The 20765-nt window shown below is 39.9% G+C and overlaps 1 protein-coding gene across 2 annotated transcripts; it reads left to right on the top strand.

The window, feature by feature from the left end:
- The first annotated feature begins 931 nt into the window (after positions 1–931).
- Ca3 (carbonic anhydrase 3) lies at positions 932–10870 on the top strand. Of its 2 annotated transcripts, XM_028765934.1 has the most exons (8): positions 932–1119; positions 1556–1657; positions 2309–2506; positions 4815–4933; positions 6251–6343; positions 7132–7194; positions 7976–8131; positions 9478–10870. In XM_028765934.1, the coding sequence occupies exons 2-8, from the start codon at positions 1624–1626 to the stop codon at positions 9595–9597; spliced, it is 783 nt and encodes a 260-aa protein (XP_028621767.1). In that variant the 5' UTR covers positions 932–1119; positions 1556–1623; the 3' UTR covers positions 9598–10870. The 2 variants fall into 2 exon arrangements, with proteins under 2 accessions (XP_028621767.1, XP_028621773.1); XM_028765940.1 differs by lacking the exon at positions 932–1119 and having other exon boundaries at positions 1532–1657.
- The last annotated feature ends 9895 nt before the right edge of the window (positions 10871–20765 follow it).

The raw sequence follows: 20765 nt of genomic DNA, 5'->3' as shown, positions 1-20765 counted from the left end.
ACAGCAGCAGCCATCACGGGGAACTCGAAGCTCGGGCATGCATGGCACCTTAACTTAGAGCTAAGGGTACTTGTTTCTCTGTGTTTGGTTGGATCTTCCAGACTGAGAGTTCCTGATTCCACAGTGCTACTGTGTGGATCAAGTGATCCATGGTCACAAAAATACCCTAGAGACTGACTCCCCTGGCGTCCAGGTTCTGAGTGTGGTCAGTCATTCCACATACCTAGCCGATGAGCTGTCTTTGCCATGATCAGAGATTTCCTTCTCAGGTTTTGTTACCGGCAGGGAAAAGTAAAATGGAAAAGTCATTTTTAGAAAAGTAAAAGTTAGAAGAAAATGTTTGCAGAAATCTTGTTCAAGACATTTCCAAGATGTGGTGTACCTTTCTAGTCTCAAGATATTCTTGCCTAAACGAGATTTTTTTTTCATGATAGATGCATAGAATTGCAAACATCTATTATAGGCTTCTTTCATGTGAGCCATAACCAGATACTTCTAATTATACCTTTGTCATGCACAAGTGGGATATGCCAGTTTTAGTCTCCGTTTATGTGGTTTATTGTATTACAAAACACATTAGGATTGAGAGAAAAGACATGAGTCTCCCGCCCCCCCCCCCCAACCGCTTTCATAGACCGTTTGTTTCCTCCCCCCACCCCTTGTCTCTAAATATATCTTCGAGAGTGAAATTTTTATGTAGCATAACTCATTTTGACGGTACCCTTTCAAAGCTTCGGGTATCCTTAGTGTCCTGAGATGAACAGAGCATAGCTCCCAGTGTGGCTCTGTTCCAGACTGCTGCTGAGTGAGGCTGGGGTGCAAAGTCCCTTCCTAGCCCAGGATGCAGTGCTGTTCTCAGAGTCCTACTAGACAAACTAAGCCAGGCTGGATGTGAAGCCTAGGCAGTCTACCTCAGAGCCTTATCCCTTTAAGGATATTGGGACTGGAAAGCATTCAGTCCCAGACTCCTCCTCATTTCTATTCCCAGGATTTTACACATTTTCCGCAGGGGAATCACGCACTAGTCAGAAGATCAGAGGAGCTCTTTCCATCCTAACGGTATCCTGTGGGGAAAGGAACCCCAGCGTCCAGAGACCATAATAGGTCCTCCATTCTGAGGTAAACGTCTTCTGAGAGGCTGTAAGAGCCGCGGGTGCAACTTTTAGTTGCTAAAAAACACACAGGACAGCAGCCTGAGCGAGCTGCTCCTCCAGACCCCCAAGTGCATAAAAACTGGAGGGAACCAGGACTACCAAAGGGAGCTCTTAGAAAGCTCAGCTGCTTGGTAGCCTGCAAAGGGAACAGAGGAAGGAGCCAGGGCTCTGGTGAGAGCCAAGGGAGCCTTCCAGTTCTCCTCCATTCCCCCTCTGTGCCTCCCTGCCCCCTCCTGCCACCCTCTCACCCGGACAGCTGTCCAGCTCTTGTAATTCATTGGCTTCCCCAGCCCCGCCTTCCGAGTACCACCCCAACCCAGTTTAGCCCCCTGCCTCACCCGCTGACCTAATAAGGCCATGCACACTGCAGGAGACCTATATAAAAGTGGGGACTCTTGCAGACCTTGCCGGACAACAGGAGCAAGAAAAAGCAGGAGCTGTCCAGCGCTAAGAAACACGAAAGGTGACCATGGCTAAGGAGTGGGGCTACGCCAGCCACAATGGTGAGTGGGGCCAGGACACTATGGAGTGTGCCTGCATTGCACAGGTGTGCAGACAGGAATAGTTAAGAACTGGCATATGCTAAGAGCTTTCTGGTGTCCCATTCTGCTGGTCTTTTTAAAAGGGACTCACTGTTTTCTTTTCCACGGAGGAACCTGAAGCTCAGAGACACACTCACTGTAACTAGCTTAAGGTCCGATGATGCGTTTCAGAAGTCACTCAGCCAGAAGTCAGGTCCAGTTGAATCTTATTTTATGAAACTGATCAATGAGTACTTGGCCTCTCTGAGCTTGGGGTCCTGTAACAATCTTTGGTTTGATCAAGTCAGCTTTGGGAAAAAGAAGAAAAATATCTCTTTCAACCTACAAAGTACTCCAAAAATATGTGATCTGTGATTCATTTCAAATATAAGCTTTTCTGGCTACATGATTCTCAAGCTAGGGGAGGGAATGCAGAGATTGAAATTCCCTTTGAGCATAGGTAAGCAAGGTTCTAAATAGGTTTGAAATCAAAGTGCTGTATTTCTCAATCTGAACTCAAGACCTTTCTGTAATCACGATTTGGCTTCTGTATACTTTGCTGGCATAGTTCACTTGATAGAGGCCTTGGGCTGTACTATTAAATGAATAAATTCTCTTTCATTTATGTCCTAGGTCCCGAGCACTGGCATGAACTTTATCCAATTGCCAAAGGGGACAATCAGTCCCCCATTGAACTGCATACTAAAGACATCAAGCATGATCCTTCTCTGCAGCCCTGGTCAGCATCTTATGATCCTGGCTCTGCTAAGACCATCCTGAACAACGGGAAGACCTGCAGAGTTGTGTTTGATGATACTTACGACAGGTCCAGTAAGTATAGCACTGGGTCATGTGGGTGTTTTCAGTGTCTAATGGCAAGATGTCATTTGTGATACAGTAACAGAATTATGGGAAGAGGGAGTTCATCCCTGAAATGGAGATGACTTTAGACTTGGCTCTAGTTGAGAAGAACTATATTCACACAATGAAGAGGAATGTCACACCCACTTGTTGCTGCAAAATGGCCATATGCCCAAGCTAAAAGTTAGCAAAACACCCCGGAGACAGAGTATGGATCAGGAGAGGAAGGCAGGGAGCCCATGTGGACTTTCTGACCACTGAGAGACAACATTCTTATGGTTCCTGATGGTATGAAGAACAAGCTCTCCCACTCTGCAAGAAATAAAATGGCCCTCTCTTCTCTGGTGGCTGGTAGGAGGTTTAAGGCAGAACCACTGTGTGAGTTAAAGTGGCCTGGTCTCAGTAAGTATCTCACTGGTGTAAACCCAAAGAGTCTTTGTAGTGAGTGTTTCTGATGTATATCACCACTTTTTCTTGGGTCAATGTTAGTGTGGAATTGAAAAATTCATGGAAGTGTTTTTTTTAACCTACATTAGTAACCAATCTGTGAAATAAAATAAGACTAATTTGAAATACTTGAATATTTTAATACTAATTTGAAATAATTTGAAATTTCAGAAAGGCTCAGCGGCTCACACCTATAATCCCAATACTAAAGAGGCAGAGACATGAGGATTGCCACAAATATGAGGCAAACCTGGTGCTCCAAGGGAGTTCCAGGCCAGCTTGGCCCATAGACTGAAACTGTCTCTAAAAAATGCAAGCTTTATTTCAGGAAACAAGTCTAAGTGAGAATTAGTCTTCACAATTAAAAATGCAATTTCCTAGAACCACATTCCTCATTAAGCTAAAATATCCTTTGTGGATAAAGATAAATAATCATTCTGGTAATGTCATAAGAAATAATGATAGTAAAAAAAAAAGAAAAGAAAAAAGAAATAATGATAGTGACAGACAACTCCTACCTTCCAGGGTAGGAAGAGGGCTTGCTATTTCTTGAGCAATTGCTACACATTACTCTTTGCCAGTTTTTCTTTGACTTAAAAGCTGAAGTGTCATTTAGAAGAAAAAAAACAAACAATAACAAGAAAAAAAAATTAAAGTATCACTCACCAAGCAGAAACACAAGAGATAGCATTTTTAAAAGAAAAATAGTTGAATGCTAGAGATTTAATAATTAGAAAATAAATAGATCAATAATAAATAACAATAAACTCAACTAATAATTACTAATAAATTAAAAATAATTAGTAAGTAAATTAGAGTCCTACCCAAATCCTAACTATTCCCAGTAATTGGACAGGAAACTACAAAAATTCAAACTATTTCCTTCCTATATGACCGAGCTGGTTCAAGCCTAAAATTATTGCTTAAATCTGTACTGTGGGATTTCCTGTGTCACTGAGAGAAATCAAACCTTTCTAAAATAGCTGCCATTAAAGTGCTATTTGCATTGAATGTACCTTGCTATATCTTAATTTTAGGGTTTCTGTACCATTTTTTATCATCCTTGGGAAGATATCTGAACCTTTAAATTACTCTTTAGGCAGAAGGAATTGAGACCAAATTACATGGGAGATTAAGATAAGTGCTTTAGAAACCCAAACTAATGCCCAAAGATGACCATACATAGCCGTCCACCTTTACTAGCTTCCTGGGACATTTCTGAACTTTTGTCCTATCTGATTTGAGTAGACACAGTCTAAAGCAGATGTGCATGAGAGTTCTCATTTGTCATCTAAGGAAAAACACAACGAAAAGTGGGACTTGAAACAGAAATTCCTGCCTGCTCCATGACCCCTGACAGGGGCACAGTGAGATGAGCTTGAATCTCCGTTACTCCTCACAGCGGCTCACAGACTGTGGAATTATTATCACCTTCTCAGAGATTCAAAGACCAGTTCAGAGAAGTTGAGCATCTTGCCTGAGATCACACAACTATGAGAGTGTGACCTCATAATGGTACCTAAATCCTGTCAAGTGTGTGGCTCTTCCCAACAGTACTACACTGCTAACCTGTTCTCAGGGCCGTTATAGTACCTATGCTGCTTTATTATTTTTTTAAAGTGTTAAAATGACAAGAAAGCAAACAAAAATAAGAGAGAAAATTTTTACTTTGATATATTGTGGCTTCAAGTTACAAACACTGTGGGGATGGTTCCATGTTCTCAGATGGAGACATCTTTTACCTGAAGAGTCTTCTGTAGAGTGCTTGCTTCAGACAGGGCTCTGCAGTGGCAGACTGAACTCACCAGTCACCTTGTTATCTTACTCACAGTGCTGAGGGGTGGTCCTCTCTCTGGACCCTACCGACTTCGCCAATTCCATCTTCACTGGGGCTCCTCTGATGATCATGGCTCTGAGCACACAGTGGATGGAGTGAAGTATGCTGCTGAGGTAAGAGGAACTGCCCAATTCACTCTGGGTCTCTAATAGTTAAAATGAGAAAATTAGAAACAACTACACAACTCTTTCTGCTTCAAGCCTCTCACTGAAGATATTTTAGCTTTAACATCAAATGAAGCCATCAAATATCCTAAGACAGAGAAAAGTCAACAAGGGGGTTAGCATCCTCTGTGAATATTCTTCAGATTACACTGAGAAATGGGTCATAAACTTGCCTAGAACCAGAACAATAAAGAAGCAAATTCATGTGAAGCACCTATATGCATTAGCTCATTTGATTCCCACTACAACCTTATGTACTATGTTACAGACAGACAACTGACCCACATCAGAGTTATATAACAGAGGCAGAATGGTTGTGCCTGGTGTTCTTTGTATACGCTAGCTTCAGGTACCACTTTTGTGACTATATATAGTGCTTCAAAACAGCATTGAGTAATTACAAACAGTTCTTACTCTCTGTTTGCTTAAGGAAGTATGCTTATAGTGTATGAATCTCATTTAAGGCAATAATTTGCAAATGGAATAAGACAGGTCTCCTCTGTTTTCACTAGGAAGCCAAGTCTGTTTAGCATTGAGGAGAAGTGAACATATTTCTTTTTTTCTGCAAAAATGTTATATTCTTTTCCAAGGCAGATAATAATGAGCACTGGGATGAGACAGAAAATGTGGCTGTGGCAGCACACTGTATCTGATCCGTAGGGGCATCACTGGCTACCTAACTGTTGGTTAAGTAAACTCAAACTCCAAGTGCTGACCAGGGCTGGCCATGTTGGCTTCCAAATCAGAAGAGATCAGGCACATTTAGGGGGCTATAGCTGTTACTCTACAGCCAATCTAGAGAGCTAGGATAGAGAGAAATTATTAGGAATGTCTTTACTTATCCTCCACCACTTGGGAAAGTTCAGGTTATTTTTTCCAAATGTAGAAAAGGCTTTGAGTGCAATATTGGGGTCTAGAATTATCAAACATTTTTTGAACTTGACTATAACATTTTAGCAGCTATGAGCTATTCTCTTGCTATTGTAAGTTGCTCAATATGAACAACATGATTGTTTAAGCTGTGCTCACATCCTAAATTAAGATAAGCCAGACACTGGAGCTCTATCTAATTGGAGACAGGGGCTTCCATACATTTTTTATCTGAACTATTGAAATGTCATCTAAGTATTGCTTATTAATATTTAGAATTTCTTCAACTTCCATGAAGGTGTTCAGCAGCAACCTTGAGACTGCACACTTTTGGGTCTCTTGTGCCCATGTCCATGTTGAAGGATGTATCTAACAGCCTGTGTTTGGTGGTTGCAGCTTCACCTGGTTCACTGGAATCCAAAGTATAACACCTTCGGAGAGGCTCTGAAGCAGCCTGATGGAGTTGCTGTGATTGGTATTTTTCTGAAGGTGAAGTAGACAGGATACTAATTTTTTTGTCATTCAGAATGCAGTCCCTTAATAATGTTTAGGAGACCATGTGTTTCATTCTTCGCTTGTATTTGAGGCATGTATGAGGGCAGAGCAAAGCTTCCAAAGGCAAGAGCAAAGGCTGACCTGTGTTCATTTTCCTTCTCCACTTCTCTATTTCCATCACATTGGAAACCAGAAAGCCAGTGCTGGGAACTTGTGTGATGCCAAGTGCCTGGCTAGACCTCTCCTTGGTTTAAGGAGGCCACCATCCACAGGGTCTCAGGCAAGGGCGGCAGAAGGAATGTGTGTGTTGTTCAGCCAACCTCGGTTTAAAGTGGACTTGGTGTCATTAACACATGAACTTCATGGTAACCCAATCTGAATTTCAAGCCAGCAGTGAAAATCCTTTTCTTTTTTCATTCCAAATGACCTAGTTTGTTCTAGGTTCTGAATTCTCTGACTGTGAGAGGAAAGACAGTGAGTTTGGCTGTGGATACGAAGTCCATCCTGGCTTTTACTCTTTTAAAGAATGGGATGACTTTGCAGAGAGTCAAGGACTAACATGTAATTTTGTGGTTTTACACTTCAGAGAACTGAAATCCAAATTTAGATCAGAAAATATATACTCTACAATCTTTCAGAATGAATAAACTTATATTTGTCTTAGTCTGAGAATATGGAAGACATAAATACTGATTACATGTGGATGGGTCAAATCAGTTATTAAGATGATCTTCAATTATGGTGGAGGGGAAAATATCTCATTGGATGTCATTTTCTTACAGATAGGACGGGAGAAAGGCGAGTTCCAGATTTTCCTTGATGCCCTGGACAAAATAAAGACTAAGGTAAGGGCGAATCATTTTCCCTCTGCAAACCTAAGACAATATGAATTGTCATTTTGATTTTCAGATAGAGCCTGTCACTGTCTGAGGATACCCTATGTTTGCTTACAAAAGTAAATGTTGTGGCATTTTTTAGTGCTGAGACCTTAGAGCACTGTCGTAGCTGTTATTTCAGTTGTCAGTCAGCTTGTTAGCTAAGGACTTTCTCTAGGAAGAAAGTGAGAGGTTCCGGGGTCTCCTTTCCCCTTTCCTACTACGCTGGGCACAGGATCTCTGAGGTTCTCCAGGCCAGCCACGTTCACTGTTTCAATCCTGGTATCATCCTTTCCTGGTAGTCCCACATATTTTAAATATTAACAATAAACTCTTGTAACTAATAGACACATTTTAGTTGTCTTTTAGATTATTCTAAGGGGCTGTTTTTAGGTATAATATTAGATGTAAGTATTCTAAGCATGGAATGTGTTAGAGTCAAAGTCTTCACATCAAACTTCCAAGAAGTAATTCTATTCCAGTCTGAGTCTCCTCTGGGAGAAAGGGCAGACTCTCAGCCTCACCCTCCGTGTAAACAAGGAATAAAATATTGCATTGACTATGACAGGTAAAGTTGGAACACCAAGCAGATGCCTTTCCTTCTGTGGTTTACTAGCCAAGGGTTTGAACCTGTTCAAATATCTGCTTTCGCTTTCGCTATTGAAATCAGTTCTCACGAATGAATAGCTGACGCCTCTAGGGGGCGCTTGGTGTAAGTGCCCGCTTAAAGAGCCTGCTTGGTGTCTTCCAGGGCAAGGAGGCTCCTTTTACGCACTTCGACCCATCGTGCCTGTTCCCTGCTTGCCGGGACTATTGGACCTACCATGGCTCCTTCACCACGCCACCCTGCGAGGAGTGCATTGTGTGGCTGCTGCTGAAGGAGCCCATGACTGTGAGCTCAGACCAGGTGAGCCCATCTGCAGAGCACTGCATGTGAACTGTGGACTACAGATGATGTGGTCCTTAGTTGTCTCACAGTTTGGCCTGTAGAAATACCCTCAGCTTGTTCAGTTCAGTTCAAGGAAGCTTCCCAAGGGTAGTCAGACAACGCAATCCCATAAGAGCCAGTGGGATCCTGAACACATATTCATCAGTACGGGAGTGAAGGCTAGCCAGGAGACTGAGTAGCAAATTTAGGCATGAAAAGGAGAAAGGTGCAGAAATGATTTAGCAAGACACCCTTTGAGAGATGTTGCTATTTCTCTAGTTTTGTGCCAAAAAAGAAAGTGAGGCTCAAAAACAAAACTATTTCTTCACAAGGGCAACCAAGTGCAAAATCTTATCCCAGGCCGAACCTGTCTACTCCAAGAACCCTGAACTTCTCTTTTCACCCCTACCTTACTTCCGTTTATATAAAGAATGTGCTCACAATATTTACAAGACATGACTTCAAGGAAAGCTAACTGGGTGTGGCCATGGAGAACACAGTTAAAGAAGTGAACCCCACAGAGCTCACAGCTTGGAACAGAATGTCTCACAGTAAAATCAGCTTATGAGCCTGACTCCTTGGCTTAAGAAAGCAAATTGTATGTTTCTTTCAGGATGGACCCAAGAATAAAGCCACACTTAAAAAAAGAAATCAAGATTCAGCTTTAACAATCTTGTTAATTAGTATAAAGATTTTAAAAGTAGAATGAAAATTTTTAAAGGGGGAAAGCTAAAAGAAAATTTAATACTGAAGCATAATACATTTTAACATTAACAATATACCTACGATGTTCGGAGGACAAGTTACAGCCCTTTAGCTTGTGGGTTCTGGGCCTCGAACACAGATTGTCAGACTTGGCCATAAGCACCTTTGCACACTGAACCATCTCAACTACCAAGGCATAATACTTTTATGAGATTTCCCTATGTTCTGATCCTTTATGGAAAATAAAATAGCTCACAGTTTTATATATAGCCCAATTTTAATTTCTTTCTAATCCTTTAAAATTTAATTCCATAAATACTTGACTTGATTATAAAGTGGGAGCCTACTGAAGTTTTTCTTCCTTGCAGTTCTATGGTAAATCCTCATCCCCTTCTATGTAAAGTGTATATATATTTCATGCTGAACCCTTAATTTAAAACCGAAGAGAAATTCGGGTGGGGAAGGCGTTATTCAGGGAGCAGGGGATTCTGGATGTAAGAAAATGTCTATGCTATGAACTGGTGCTTGCAAACTCAAGACCTATCCCTGGAGCCTGGTTTGTGGTTTGCGGGGCCGGGTTAGAAAGCCTGTGGTTTCTAACTGTTTGCTTCCCCTTGCAGATGGCCAAGCTGCGCAGCCTATTTGCCAGTGCAGAGAATGAGCCCCCGGTGCCTCTGGTGGGGAATTGGCGCCCTCCTCAGCCGGTCAAGGGCAGAGTAGTGAAGGCTTCCTTCAAGTAAGGCTCTGAGCTTGCCCTCTTCAAGAAAGCAATTCTGCCACTGAAGAACCTGTTTGACTCCTCCTGGTGCTCCCTGCTCTAAGCTATTCTACAGTACCCAGAGGAAGAAGAGAAGCAATCACATGAAACTGCAGTACCTTTTGACACGATCTAACCCAAAAGCATGAATTTCATACCTAACCTTTCTAATAACCACCTTTTCTAAAAAAACCTTAGTATTTCTAGTATTAATTCAGTGAAGAAGAAATATATGAAATAGTGGTTTATTGAGAACACTAAATTTCTCAGAATCACAGCACTCAAAATTTTCAGGCTGAGTTACTGATACTACAGAAATGATGGGTCTGTTCTATGTATGTGGGCACGGAGGAGTATGCCAATCTTACCACATTTAAGTGAAAGTACAAATTAAGATCATTGTAGATTTCAAACACTGATTTCATAATGTGTTTTATCTCAAATAATACCAGCTATACTCCATCACTTGTTAAAAATTTTGCCTACTACCAAATTGCTTTAATTACCTATAAAACACACGCATAAGGTCAGGTGTTTTAAAATGTTTGATCCAACATTTAAATTTCTTCTTCATAAAGATGATTTTCTTTACCCAAAGTAGGGCCATTTATTTTTTATTTCATGACTTTAATCTTTGCATGCCTATTAAAAACAAAACAAGATCAAAAAACAAAAAAACAAAAAAACAAAAAAAACAAAAAAACCCTGTCTGGTGATTTTAAGTTGGAGGCTGAATGACTGTTTCCTGGAACAGGAAGGAGGGAATGTCAACACTGAAGCAGGGAGTTTGTAACGATTACAGAAACAATAAAGACAAGATGCAAATGAAAAGAGTGGATTTCTTCATAAATTGAAAATGTAGAGTAAGTCATTTGTTTTAAGGCAACATATGAAGTGACAGATTTCACTGTGGCATTTTCATGCGTGTTAGTTATAATTCTTCCCTCTTTCATTGCCCTCTCCCTGTGACAGCTGTCCCCCAACAGTCCCCTCCTCTGCTTTAATGTCACAGGAATTTCATTGTCCTTCTCCTTTAAGATGTATCTTCCTCCCCTTTGTGATCCCTTTTCTAGTTTTTCGACCCCCTCTATGTCTACACACAGACAATTTTAATCCTAAATGTTATATATGAAAGAAGATATTCAGTATTTGTCTTTCTGCGTCTGGCTTATTTTCTGTAATAGGATTGTGTTGCATGTGTACAATTAATGGAAAAGCAGTATAAATGAGAAAATGAAAGCCAGAGAGAAAACTTCCCGAGTTTGTTTGTTCGTTTTCATTTTTGTTTTTGTTGTTTGTTTGTTTTTTCTTTGTACCTGAAGTGACAATAAAAGACTCAAGTTGTGAGTTTAGATGCCACCATCCTCAGGAAAGAGACAAGGCAATCGGTAAGGGGCCTGATTAAACTGCCAACCTGGGCAATGGGTCCATCTCATCATGTGAATGCTCCCAAAGAGTCAAGTCAAAGTTGACTAGGGCTCTGGGATTCTGGCCAGTGCAGCAAGCTAGTGCTTTTTTTAGGCATAACAGTACCTTTCATATATTTTTTAATGTGCTTCAAGATGACATATCTCAACAGTACAGAAATGCATATATTTGACTTTTAATACATTTAATATTTCTAAACACAAAGTCCAGTTGAAGAGTCAAAGTTGGTTATCTTTCAGTTCTTCAGTGGCTGATATGTTAGTGACTGGAGAAAAGGGCAGCAATAAGCAATGAGAACAGTCCTGGGTCAGGAAAGCCCTGAGACGCTGGAAGTCAAACCATGTGATAAACTCCTGTGAGGCTGAAGTTATTTAATAGATTACCACTTGGGTGAAGCAAAACCAGGTTGGTCAGTGTGAACAGGATGTGTTAATTAAATCCCTTGAAATTAGGAGATGTGGAGCTCTGATCATTAGTGGTAATACACAAGCTGCTTGTCTCAGGGCATTTAGTTTGTAATGTTCAGAGCTCTGTAAAGACTGCATCCATTATTTACGCCATGTGTGGGAGGCAAGTGGTCTCACACTGATTAGGAATGGTTACTGTTCTCGTACCTGGCTGGACAAGGCTGAAGGAGGCTGTATCCCTGGACCTTAAGCTCCAAGGGGCATAGACTCTATTTCCACCACTGACATCCCACCATTGATGCCTAATACTGTGTCCATCAGAATTTAACAACTTGCCAAGTTTTAGGTGAACAGATGATGTCACAAACAGATAGAGGTCTAAAGAAGGCTTAGCCTCTAGATCCTTACAACACTTTGAATATTAATATGAATCTGACTTTTATTTATCTGAATTTATTTTACATCTTCTTGAAAAAATCATTTCATTGACTTTAGGTCAAAACTTCACCATATCCAGTCTGCCCACACTGTCAGTGTTTAACAGTGCACACAACAATCACCCATCTTACCCTGCCCCCCAATTTCTCATTGCCCTTAAAGTTTGCTGCCATAATAAACTCCTTTTGGATTATTGAAGACAGACACATGCTTCTGCATTCAAGGGACCATCATTTTCCAGATTAGGTACAGACTCCAAACAACTGAACTTCAGACTTCTGTAAATTGCAGAGCAGTTTGCCATCAGCTGCCATCAGCAAAAGCTCCAGAACTTGCCAATCTTATTCTACTGGGTATAGTTGCAGGTATTTTATCATTTCAAAGAGGGGAGAACTGATGTACATTAAGTATTTCATAATGTTCAGATGCTTAAAAGCCTACATGGAGGCTGGCAGCAGGCATTGTTAGGCTGGGAGGTACAAATATATTTTACTATATTTTTAAATGATATAATTGGGGACTCTGTTGTAAAATGTTTCATAATTAAAATAAGTGACTCATTTTGTAGACTAATAAGAACTATTCTACATAGACAGCGTATGTGTAGACATCTACAGTTCTCAGCATCTCACTGGGGCCATTTATGTCATTAAACAAATCTCATTGAGATGAACCAGTCATAAATAAGTACATCAAATACAAAAATAACAACTGACACAAGTAACATTGACTTTAAAAATTCAAATAGTCCAATAACACATTAGCTGCAATTACTAAAAATTAGTTCTAGATTTTCTTCAATATAAGAATGAATTCTGGACATGTATAGTATCTTATAAAAATTATAAAATGAGTAAGAAGAAACAAGAACACTGTATGTCAGATTTTAGTTCATATTTAACGTATGTAAACTTAATGATTTTTAATAAATGAATACCTGGGAGTAAGACTTAAATTTTAAGACCTAACCATGTTTACATGTTATTTTCTTTTTGAGCACTAGATGGCAATAAAATCTCTGATACAAAATAACGGCCCTTGAAAGCCACCTTGTGTTTCAATCATGTTGATGTTTAAGTTGCTAAGTTTTTCAAAGTTATTTTGAACTGACACTATGTTTCCTTTGCTTGCACATTTAATATTATCTATGAATAGTGATTGACCAAAAAAGATGAAGGATTTTTATTTTTTCTTAAGAATCTTAGTTTAAAAAAAGGAGGGGTGAGGCTAACTGAAGCGCACTTACTGAACTGAGACTGACAAGCACTGAGCATATAAAGTCCTATTCCATATGAAGAAGAATGGGAAATATCACACAGTGTCTGCTGGACAGGAGAGCATGGGGGATTGTAATCTGTGTGCCTGAGTGGATGGTAACAGTATCTGCAGGGAGGGTTATTTTAAGAATTAAATCAATGCACTTAAAATACAAAGAAGTGTTTTTCTGGCAAATTTCTCTGTAAGCATTAACACCTATCTTTTTAAAATTAACTTTACTTCAAGTTAGAAAAATTCTAATGGCTTATTAAAGTCCCAAAGGTCCTGCATTCATGTAGCTGTTTGCAGTGTCAGAAATCTACATCTCATCTGTTCAGTCCAGAGAAAGAGATATGAGAATTCTCACTTACTTCTGCTTATATTTGGTGAATTTCTTTTAAATTTATGTGTGTATATATACGTGTGTGTGTGTGTGTGTGTGCACTTGTGTGTGTATGCACTTAGGTAGTTAAGTGATGTGTGCATGCATGTACTTTTGGAAGTCAGTTACTTCCTTCTACCATGTGGGTCTTGAAGAATCAAACTTAGGTCTTTAATCTTGGCAGCAGGAGACTTTACCATCTGCTGGCCCAGTGTTGATATTTAAAAGCAATAACCCATGTACTAAATACGCAGCAGAGGGAAGTGTGGTCACGCTGAACCAGCACATTGCCTAAAGAGGAAGGTTAAATAATTTATCCTGAGGAAGTCTCTGCTTTGGGAACTTTGTTCTTACTCTAGGAGATGTATGATTAGTGAGACTGACATCCAGAAAATCAGGGAGAGAGCAGAGGCCAAAGATGATTGTGTCTGTTTGACACTGGCTTTTCAAATATCATGAAACAGGGTCCCTGGGGTGCTTTGTTAAGGGGATAATCCATCTTAATACTGAAAGCAGAAAGACTCCTGCGGTGAAATTAATTTTGAGCGTGCCTAGGCATGTCCTAAAGTGAGAATGCCAAATGTGATGTACAAATCACACTGGAGGAAAGCATTTATGCTTCAGAGGAGTTTCAACTCTAATAGAACAAAGTAAAGTCACGCAGTCTAAGCATAACATCTAGGATCAAGAGGTTGGCTGGTGCTAATGATCTATCTTCTGCAGATGAGAGGATGTTTAACAGGTACAACCTGTAACAGCCCGGTCAGGTGAATAATCACAGGTGATCAGCCAGAGTAAGAGCGAGTCTAACAGCACAGTCCTCAGGGACAGGGTGCGCTGCGGCAGCGCGAGCCCAGTGATCTAAAAGCTAATTTTAGCCAGTTGAGAAGGCACTCTGCAGTAAACAGGGAACCAGGTTCTCCCCTGTATTTGAATCAGTCTCAAGCAGAGGAGCCTGAAACCTCAGGGAAAATATGTTTTTCCATAAACACTTTGTCTGTTCTGACTTGCCTGTAAATTTCTGTCGCATCTGTGAGCTTTTTTGAAATTTGGATGGTTCGAAACACATTTGTTAAAGGGAAGTTACTCCCTAAAGGCCTCTCGATTCTCATGGAAGCATAATACAAATGGAAGTGCTAGAAAGTACAAGGCTCACAGAAATCATACTTCTGCTTCTCTGTGAGCAGCTTAGAGCAGGAGACTTCAGGTCATTAGGGGCATACCTGGTTAGGGCAAGAGCCCTAGGGAAACTGGCAAGGGTGATGTTATTGAACAAGCCAAGCAGAGCCAAGTTAGAGTAGGACCCAGTGATGAGAGAGAAATGCTCCATACAGTTCAGAAAGTATAAAGGGCCTATCGTTCTTTCTGTATATACTAATGGGAATAGCATATGTACTTGAAGTTTTTATGTGAAATGAAGGTTGGTATGTGTTGATATGAGTGTGATGAACAGTGGGGACTGCAAGGTTTTAAGCCAGTACAAACTTGATCTTGAGGCCTGAGGACCTAGTTAGAGTCAGACCTGTCAGAACTCAAAAGTACTTGTCTAACTGATAAGGGATGAATGGATGGTAAAGTGAGACTTGTAAAATACTGTTTGCTAGTCTTTGTCAGTTCTCAGTGAAAATTATTCCCTCATTATCTGAAGATCAGAGATACTTAAACAAGGTTTTAGAATATTGGGGAATCCAAGTTTGTTAATGAAGAAAATACATGGGAAAAAGCAATTTTACATATATCCGAATGTTCACTGCTTATGAACTGAAAACTGAACTCAGTAAAAAAGAGATGTGTTTTAGGAGATATAAAAGAATTCTGTACCAGAGTACTTATCTCCTTTAGCACTTGCACTCCTGTGTGCACACTGAAGAGGGGCTGGCACTGTGCCTGTGGGTTAGGCTCCAGTAGTCCTCACCTGTACCATCATCCTGGTGCTTCTGTCTTCCCAGGCTCATTTTCTTTCTAGAAGTTTCTCTTAATTTCTTCAGTAGTGACATTAGTTCTGCCATTGTTTCCACTTAAGCAATTCCATATACATGATAAAGAATCCTCTTCCTAGATCTAGTCTTTGCCTCATGCTCAAAAATTGGAGAATAGAATGCTTTTGAAGATTCAGTAAGCAGTCCTAACTAATACACTCCACTAAGGCTGTGAGTTCAGGAACTTGGCCCCTCTACATGAAGCACAGACAAAAATACTATCAAATATGTTCATGTACTTATAGCTGCTACTCAATACCTTCTTCTGTGTGTATGATACTGGCCTTCAAACTTGCACTCTACCACAAGCTACTTCCTGCCTCCTCGTTATTGTTATTATTATTATTATTTTATTTTGAGACAGATTTGCATTAAATTACCAAGATATATCTTGAAGTTGTAGTTTTCCCCGCCTGTCTGAAGTGTAAGTCCCCGGGTATGCACCACAGAGCCATCTTAGTCCTTATTTTTTAATAACTGAGAATATTTTTGGAAAAATAAAAACTGAAGTTTGACCTTAGATAATTAATTAAGAGAAAGCACTATTATTTTGTCATGGGAAGTTTAGGTCATCCTTTGTGTCTTAGCTCATAGGTCAATTTGTAGATTTCTAGTTGCCTGGAATAAATTCTTTTCTTTTAAAGGAATATTTTAACGACATATCATTAGAGAAAGTCTAATTTCTCCCTTTTACTTTGTTTTCTTCAAAGTGCCTGTTGTCAAGATTGTGAGGTATGCTGAACCTCTTGTCCTTAGCAGCCTAATTGATAGAAAACATAGATTGGGCCCCAGGAGGGAGGGAGAGTTCCAGAGGAGTTGAGAAATAAGCAAGAGCTCAGAGAAAAGATGTGGCTAGAAGCAAGGCCTTTATCTGAGCAAGCATTCAATATGAGACACAAGTGAGTTTGCAAAGCCTCCTCTCAGAATGAGTCTGCACTTTCTAATGTGTTTATGTGTCACGAGTACAAGAGATCATACAAGATCAATAAACTACTTGGATGCAGGAAGGAGAAAAGAGCAGGAAGAGAAGAACAGCCTCTGAGCATTGCATGAGAGAAAGGCTTATTTGGGCTGTGGCTACCAAAAGGAGAGCTTATCAGGCATAGGCATGGCCAGCAACACAGGGGAGTGTTCACTAGAGATTATCAGCACCCACTGGAAAGGACGTTTAGATAACAGGGCTTGGGGCAGGTGACCTGAAAAGCATGGTTGGGTGTCAGCAGGCCTGGGAGCCCACAATGGACTCCAGGCATATTTAGGATGATTCCAGTGAGCCCTGAGGCACACAGTCCCCAAAAAGGACTTTTTAAAGTTACATAGGCATATATATTGTTTTATACAACAGATACTAAGGTATCTGTTATAAAATAAAAGTAAATAATTTTAGAGAATGAAAAAATTAAACATAAACACAAGTTTCATTTTCTTCCTGCCCTGGAGGAACACACCATGGACACCTCTGAACTGTGGAAAGCTGGGTGGAGTTTTCTGCTTACAAGAGCAGCAGTGTTCTCCTGTCTGTCTATCCAACCCGTTTTGCCCCATGCTTTCTCCCTCTGCTAACCCATTATTTCATGCACAGCCTTACTAAGCGGGTACCTGAAAATAAAATCAAAAAGAGTTTTGCATCATGAATATTAGAAAAGCAGAAAATCTTGCTATAGTACAAGAAGGGAAGCATGTAATTTTGTCTCTTCAGCATTAGCATTTGGTGGGTACATCTTAAATTGGTTATAACCCTTTCAGTTTGGTCAGACAATATAAAAAAGAAAAGTTTAAAGGGCACACATTGTTGTGGAGGAAAGGAGGAAGAAATGAATGAAAGAGAAAAGAGGAACTGAAGGAAAAAGAGGAAAGAAAGCAAAGAAGAGAAGAGACAGAAAAGAGAGAAAACATATTTTGTCATATATAAATGCCAAGTGACATTTTATCTGTCCACTAAAATAACATTCAGCTATTCATTCAAATGTATGTATTTATCTTTCAGGTACTGTACTGAGGTGGGTCAGGAAGGAAAGACAGAGGCATAGAAATACTGTTGAAAATTACAGAGTATAATTTTGAAAATTTTGTGTTAAGTGGTTAAAATGCATAGAATTATTTTATGAAACAAAAATTGCTTAGAGAAAATGCTGTCAGCGTTCAAAGTCAGAGCAATTTTCTTAGCTTATATACGTTATTTCTTCCTGAATCCTGATTTTGAGTAGTACAAAACTTTTAAAATAATTTTTGTCTAAATAAAAATGCATTTCCTTTCTGCTACTGAATTAATTTGAGAACACATAAAACAAGAAAACTACAGTTATAAAATGTAGCTATGTCCATTCTCTGAAGCCTGGTCATCAATACTACAGGACTTGTGAAGGTGCTGGCTGTTTGTGCTGTCTGCTATCCTGTGAGTAGACTGCTAACTCTGGCCTCCTGCCCTTAAGCAAGAGGAAGCATTTAGTTCTGATGCCTTTAGCTCTGCATGGAAAGTGTTAGCTTACTTGTGTTAGTAAGAGGAAGTCAGAAATTCCCCAGAGTGGTGATTTATTGGTAAAAGAGAAGTTTAACCATGCAGTGAAGCTAATGCTCACCTAACAAGCTGTTAGGATCTGGGTAGCACTGGGTGCATACTCAAGAAGCATAAACTGACAATTTTCACAGGATGCAGTGGTAGGTCTGATTCTATTCTTTTCTCCCCAATCCAATGAACCAAAGATAAATGAGGGAATATTAGGAACATAGTACTGTTCTAGGTCTCAGATGTTTTTAAATACAAAGATAATTATCATAATTGTTTCCCAGACCTTTGAGAAAAGAATTATCTTATAGTGTGTGTGTGTGTGTGTGTGTGTGTGTGTGAGAGAGAGAGAGAGAGAGAGAGAGAGAGAAAGAGAGAGAATGAGAGAGAGACAGAGAGAGACAGAGACACACAGAGAGACAGACAGAACCCAAGATTCTGAAAATGCTAGGCAAGCATTCTGTGTCTGGGTTTTCTCAGTCATTTACAGTACAGACAGTCTTGTGTCAGGAATTTACAGAGTGACATAGTGAGACTTCCTTTATTTGAGGGGATACAGGCCAAGACTTCTAGTCCTACCTCAAAATGTAGATAGAAAACTCACACACACACACACACAGACAGATACACACACACACGAATATTCGTATTCTTAAATATTCTGCAGTTTGACACATAGCTCCAGAGTTCTTCTGTCTACTCCTTGTTCTATGTCCTGCTCACTACTTTCGTGCTATGGGTCATCACTAAGTAAAACAGATGTTGCCTGAACAAAATGCTATGATACTTAGGCAGTTAATCTGGTAGCCAAGATGTCTGCTAAATAGCTATTGGCAGGTAGTGTTTACAGCATGGCTATACTGGACAAAGGATGGTTCATGTCCTGGGTGGGATGTTGAATTTTGTGGGAATAGTGGATGATACAAATCTTATAAATTGTCTATTTCAGGAATTTCCCATTTACTACTTCCTGTATATGGCTGACTATGGGTAACTGAAGCTAATAAAACAATGGGTAAGGAAAGTTTTACTAGATAGATGGCATTGGAGGTTCATAGTTCCCAGTGTCTTTCCTGTATATTGGAACATATGTAGTGAATCTTTGGAATGTGTCCATTGGCTGCCAGCCACATATCACCCCTGTCTCCCAAACCAAGAAAGCCAGAAATATATATAGTGGTGGTCAATGTTCCTTATAAGGCAAATCGGTTAAGAACTGATGTTCTAAAAAGAGATAGGCCTTTATTTAGAGAACTGTGTATGGTAAATGGCAGCTTCCCTGAATCACCAAATATTAAAAAGGTATAATTAAAATTAAAATATTAAAAAGTTGTTACAAAATTACAAAAATTAAAAAGGTATTACAGACACGTCAAATTTTTTCACTTACTATTTCATTCCATTTCTGTGTAAAATGAAAGCTTGTTGGCATACTTGAGTTCACTGACTACTTTGGATGGATTTAGCTTTTTTTTTTTTTAATCTAAAAAACAGCTTGCTAAGGGCAGTTGAACTCTACTGTTTGTAGATGTAACGTTAGCATTATCTCAGATCCATAGCTTAGTTACAGAGACCTTGGCAGGCTGCTCTAAAAGTATCTGGCATGTTGATACAACTTGTCTTTATAGAGTAGGATTACACATACTATCTTCATGCATTGTTATTCCAGCACCCTGGAGCAGGGTCCTGGAAGGACTGCACTGGCTCTCAGGGGGCCAAAGGGCAGTTGGCTGAGGGTTCAAACCAGGGTTGTCAGTTTGGTCTATGCCTGGCTCTGCTGCTTGCTGGCTGAGTGACCTGTACTGAAAAAAATTATTTCTGTTGCCCAGTGTCCCTGCTTCAGAGGTGACTCATTGAGAATGGTATTGGTAGATACATAATTTTAGTAAGTTATTTTTTAGAATTGTGTTGGTAACTTAATACTTTTAGTACATTTAGAATGTAAAAACTCAAAGATGCTAATTAAATGTTCTTTTTCCATTCAAGTTAGTGGCACAGAAAAGACAATCTGTTATTTCTTAGTGAAAACTGTTCTAATGACCATGATATTATTTATACAGGCCTGAAACGACTCCAGGCCTTTGAGATCTTCCAGACCCTCTTTCTTATAATGATATTCTGGAGCTAGAAATCTTCCTCATCAGTTTGCAGTGGAGCAGGGGAAGTTGCCAGAGACTGCCTATCTTGCTCAGAGCTATACTGAAGCCCTATGGTGGACTCAGCTCACACTGAAAGCTTAATTCTAACTTCACAAATAGGCAGTTCTCCTTACAGTAACAAGGACACTAACAGAGGAGCTAATAACATTGGAAGCCACAGCTAAGCCACATAAAAATTTAATCACTCAGTAGCCCTCGGTATGTAACATACATTCCACATATGAACATGGAGGCCTGAAGACTACAATAAATCATGCAGGCTTATGCAGTAAGTAATACCTAGAGACCCAGTACAAACCCACAAAACCTGGCTCTCACTTCTTAAGAGAGATGCTGGTAGATTTACAGGCCAAAAGGGAAGCCAGAGCCAGAGTTAGATAGCTTTCTATATATCGGTGGGACTTGGATTCTTTTTCTGGAAGTGATTCTTTGAAAGGCGCATACAAAGGCATGGGTACCAAGAGTCACATAGATCCTCCATCTGATTCTTGTCTCTAAAAATGAAGAGTTGGAGTGGATTGCTTCAAACTCTTAGTTGTCTTAGTTAGTTTGTGTCGTTCTCTCCTTTGCATCTGCCCTCTGGCTTCCTTGAACA

This window comes from Grammomys surdaster, unplaced genomic scaffold (genome assembly GCF_004785775.1).
Source record: "Grammomys surdaster isolate TR1022 unplaced genomic scaffold, NIH_TR_1.0 63, whole genome shotgun sequence".
Lineage (NCBI taxonomy): Eukaryota > Metazoa > Chordata > Mammalia > Rodentia > Muridae > Grammomys > Grammomys surdaster.
The sequence above is the reverse complement of the archived record's forward strand: the minus strand, read 5'-3'. Positions and strand labels throughout refer to the sequence as shown.